Source organism: Populus euphratica, unplaced genomic scaffold, assembly GCF_000495115.2.
Source record: "Populus euphratica unplaced genomic scaffold, PopEup_1.0 scaffold17.1, whole genome shotgun sequence".
NCBI classification, from domain to species: domain Eukaryota; kingdom Viridiplantae; phylum Streptophyta; class Magnoliopsida; order Malpighiales; family Salicaceae; genus Populus; species Populus euphratica.
In genome coordinates, this window is record NW_011499884.1 from 452,699 (window position 1) to 457,614 (window position 4,916).

Sequence of the window (4,916 nt, forward strand, 5' to 3'; positions counted from 1 at the left end):
TCTGAGTTTTCCTATGGACGGACATGAGAGATTTAATAGTTTTTCTTTTTTCTTAATTTGCTTTTAAGAGGAAAATTACTTCATCCCGTCCTTTAATTGCTATTTGTTGGAAATCTTGATTTTGCAATTTTCATGTTCAGATTTTTAGAAATTTTAATATATATATTTTTTATTGTTATTCATGTAAGGGTATTTAAAAATATAATTATAGTTGTTTTTTAAAGTATTTTTTATTTTAAAATACAAAAATAATATATTTTTTTAAAATGATTTTTAATATAACACATGAATTCAACAAAAACTACATTAAAAAAAAATTCAGAATGATACATTCTTCCAACACTTATTACATCTTTAACATTGCTTTCCCCTTAACTTAAAAAATTTTCCCTTCAATTCTTTCACCACCTGATGCCAAACACAACTTTAGATGTAAATTAAGAAACAAAAGAAACTCTTTAACTAAATGTATGAAGTTAACTGATCGTCAAAACAAAAGCAAGAAAAGAAAAAAGGACATAAGATTCAGATTTCAATACATTTATGTAAATAGATACGAGTCACTTGGAAAACCAAAACAATTAAAAACCAAATCAAATCACACCGAGTGGTTGCCAGTTGAACCAAAACATTGGATATGTAGCGATGACTACCTCCATGCATGGCTCCATATTTATTGCGTTGCACAAGAAGAACGAAGTGTTGCATTAAACCCAGAGTCAAATAAACCGAACGAAAACTTGATCAAACCTGGCTGAAATCACACTGAAGCCGTCCTAGCTGAAGCAGCCTGCTTCTCGTCATCATTTTCATCAGCATTCTCCATTGACAACTCTTCAAGTGATTTACCCCTTGATTCCGGAACCAATAAAGTAAATAACATTCCAATGAAGTTAATAACACCGAGCACAATTAGAGACCATTTGACTCCAATACCAGGAGGGTAACCTGCGTCAGTCTTCTTTGGGTCTGTGTTTTGTGCCGCATAAAGGAAACCAAATGCACCTATTATAGCACCTGCCTTTCCTGCTGCTGCTGATATACCGTGACAAGTTGATCTTAGCCTTGCAGGGAAAATCTCTGCTGGGACAATAAATGTAGTGGCGTTGGGTCCAAAATTGGCGAAAAAAAAGGTCAATGAGTACATGACTACAAACCCAATTCTATTAGGCTTTAAGGTCCAGTGATGGTAAGGGATAGCAATTGCAAACATAAAAACTGTCATGAAGAAGAAACCCATCATTTGGATAAAGAACCTCCCCAAATGGTCAATGAATGCCACTGTAAACCAATATCCCGGCACGGTACTGCAGAGTGCTATAAGAGTTTGAGCCTTTGCAATTTGAAAAACCTCGTGAATCGCATTCATGGTTGCTGCTGGAGGAATCCAATTGATTGCTGAGAAGATATCCTTCTGGAAAAGATTTTGACTGTAGAATGCAATGTCCAACAAGAACCATGTGGAAGTGGTTCCTAGCAAATGAAGACCATGTCGCTTGGCAAATTCCTTCGAGAACAAGCCAAAGGAATTGGCAGGTTCTTGGGCCAACCTCTGTACCTTCTCTTCCTCTATATCAATTTCCACTTTCAACACCTTAGACATATCTAACGCCGCTTGTTTAGCGTTTCTGGCAACGAGTGCAGTGTAACGTGCGGTTTCAGGCATTTTCATACGCCAATAGAATGTAAGGCCAGCAGGGATGGCACCAAACATCAAGATTATACGCCAAATATAGTCAGCTTGAGGAGCAAGTGAGGCTACCGGATTCTCATGGTATGTTGGGGTCTTGAATCTATGATCAAATGCAGCTGACACAATAAGAGCGACAATCCCACCAGCCAAAATCCCAAATCCTTGCATTGCAAACACTGCTGCAATAAATGCTCCACGAGTCTTCTTGTTTGCATATTCAGACATGATAGTCGCTGACAAAGGATAATCGCCACCAATGCCAAAACCAAGCCAGAACCTAAAGAAACAAAGAGTGGTCATGGCTCCGTTAGCAGAGCTTCCAAAGGATAGACCAGATGCAATAGAGCAAATAACCATGATAACCAGAGTTATCCCATAGACTTTCTTGCGTCCCATTTTGTCACCAAGCCAACCAAAGAATAGCTGACCAGCTAAAGTGCCACAGAGGGCGACACCATTAACAGCTGCTGCTACGTTAGGAGGTAACGTGCCTGGCTTTGGTGCGCCTGGCTTGGTGTAGTATATGCGGCCAAGCAATTTGGTAACCAGGGAGATGCAGAAAAGATCATAGGCATCTGTGAAAAATCCCATTCCGGCGATCACGATTGTTGTGAAATGGTACCATTGAGTCTTTGCAACATCGAGTGCCTTGAGGACGACCAACTGGTCCCTTGCCATGTCTAATGCTTCCCACTTAGTAGTATAATAAATTTCCTGCACAGTAACAGCAAACCAGAACCCCCCCGTCAGGACATTTGATAAATAAAACAAATTCAATTAGCCCAATAATGAATTGAGACGACCCACGAGCCTTAACTAGATATCAATTGACATTAATTTTGTTTTTGTTTTTTTTTCCCAGGAGATTTTGAAGAAGAACCAAAAAAAAAATAAAAAAAACAAGAGCAAAGAGTGACGACCGGATGAAAACACCCGAAGCCAATCAATAAGTACTCGAATAAAAAACAGAAAGTTCGGAGGTATTAAAATTGCGTTCTCGGACAATGACGCCAGATCTTGGAAATCTTTTCCTTGTTTATGCTAATTAATGTGACTCTATCAGGGATAACTAGTATTTTTTTTTTTTTTGTGGTCAGATAATAATTTAATGTTCCGAAGTCTAGTAGCTTTTGTTTTTAGATATATTTTAAAAATATATTTTATTTTAGAAAAATATTAAATTAAGAATTTATTATTATTGTTTTGATGGTTTTAGCGTGATTTTATTAAAAATAAAATACAATAATTTAATATATTTTTAAACAAAATACTTTTAAAAAATACCATTCACCACAGTAACAAATATAAAAGTGTTGAGCTGAAGTAGAGTTATTTAGCAAGTTAAACTCCATGCCAGGGATTAGTTGCACCCAATATCCCATGACAATGAGAATCTTTTTCTAAAAATGATATAGATTGGTAAATTTTTTGCAAGAATGATATAGGTTTAAAATGTATTTTAAAAATAATATAGTTTAAGAGTGGTTGTGTTGAAACCATAGTATTTTTCAAATATTTTTTTAACATGTATTATTTTCTCAAATTTTTTATTAAACTGAGTTATAATTACAAAAGACCCATGAAAGTACATGAAATCTATTTAAACTACGTACATACGGTACCAAAATAATGATAACAATTACGTTAGAAAGTAACATGGGAGCAAGGCGATCCAAATTTATGGGCCTAAGGAGTAGAAAACGAAGCATATGATTGTAAGATAAACAAACATAAAAAAGAAAAATTGGACCGAAACCATCGAAGGAATAGAAAACGGTGACCAATGTCAAATATTAGAAAAAAGAAATGGTTATTCACGTGGATAAAACTTCATGCAACAAATTTTTTCCGTGAATTTTTTTTTTCCGGCCAGGCGTGTAACTTTCATGTCCATCTTCATTTATAAAGTTTTCTAGCAAAAAGTGTTTCTTGTAAGAGCAGCTAATCTCTAGAAGATGAAAAAAAAAAAAAAACAAATATAAACATTTTCAAAGTAGTAACAGCATATTTATTTAGCTTACTACCAGTAGAAAATCATGTTATGATCAGCTTTAAGATCTTCATGAAGATAAGGTATCCACTACACAAATTGATTTACTTGCTACCTATACCAGAGTGCTCCTACTACTTTATACAGAGAAGCCAGTTCCAAGAAGCAAGGAACTTGTAGTGGCTCATGATGACTCGTCTAAAAAGGCAAGACTTCAAAAGATTCAAATATCAGATACAGAGACTCACCTGCTTCTTCAACTAACTACACCAGTGAGAGAAGATTGGATAAAGCTGGAGAGGGAGAGGGAGAGGGAGAGAGGAGAGAGGAGAGAGGAGAGAGGAGAGAGAGGAGAGAGGAGAGAGATGATTGTTGTTGGGGGTGGAGAATGGCCAGCTATTTATAAAGGTTTCAACTTTCATGTGATTAACACAAACCCAAAATCAATGCGGCATCTAATGGTATATACCCACTTAATGATTGTCAACCCGTTCATAGGCTTGCCATTTCTTTGTATCCTCTCTGTTAATCACAACCCCTTCTTTATTGAATGGATATTTTAGCTTTTTTTTTTAATATATACTTTGTGCCCTTTAAATAGTTATTAATCGTCATCTCTAATTGAGGTGTTGGTACATTCAAAACAAAATGAGGTGTTGGTGGTCTATTTACAAATAATTTAAGGTCAAGGACCCTAAAGTTACAGTGATCAAGTTGGAAATTGCCCGCCCTCCTCAGGGTAAACTAGCTGGGAAAGTAGAAATCAAGGGATTTTCAGGATTCTGACCACTGCTAGAGGCATAGACAAACCATAGAGTCCTCACTAACGATGAAGTTGCTCAAAAGACTTGCCTTTTAGCAACCTCCTGGAGTCCACCCATGCTTCCATTCCACCTTAATCCAATCTTAATTACAAATAGTTTGTATAAAAACATAACGTAAAACTTGGGGATTCCTTCATCCCTTTAGATAATTCTCATTTCGTTATATCCTCATCCTATTTTTTAATCTAACCAAGGATGCGGCTCGTTACTTCAAAAAGAGAATTTAATCCTAACACCTCCAATTTTCCTCAGATTGAATTCATTCTAACACCCGTTCTCCTCTTCTAGGACTAAAGCAAAGCCTTAAAAGGTTGTACTACGAATAAAGTCCCCACCAAAAACGGGGACTATAATGACACTTTACATCAGCCTCTCAGTTCTGGATTGCGGTGCGGGCCACCGCTGATTC

At 36.4% G+C, this 4,916-nt stretch overlaps 1 protein-coding gene across 1 annotated transcript; it reads right to left on the bottom strand.

Annotated features, from left to right (window-relative positions):
• Positions 1-670: 670 nt before the first annotated feature.
• On the bottom strand, positions 671-4,000 carry LOC105129929 (probable inorganic phosphate transporter 1-3). The gene is made up of 2 exons (XM_011032205.1): positions 3,932-4,000; positions 671-2,407 (listed from the first exon to the last, which is right to left on the bottom strand). Exon 2 carries the CDS (start codon positions 2,369-2,371, stop codon positions 761-763), a length of 1,611 nt encoding a protein of 536 aa, XP_011030507.1. The 5' UTR covers positions 2,372-2,407; positions 3,932-4,000; the 3' UTR covers positions 671-760.
• Between the last annotated feature and the right edge of the window lie 916 nt (positions 4,001-4,916).

Excerpts from the sequence above, each read along its gene's own strand:
- LOC105129929 (XM_011032205.1), bottom strand. The coding sequence starts at position 2,371 with ATGGCAAGGGACCAGTTGGTCGTCCTCAAGGCACTCGATGTTGCAAAG.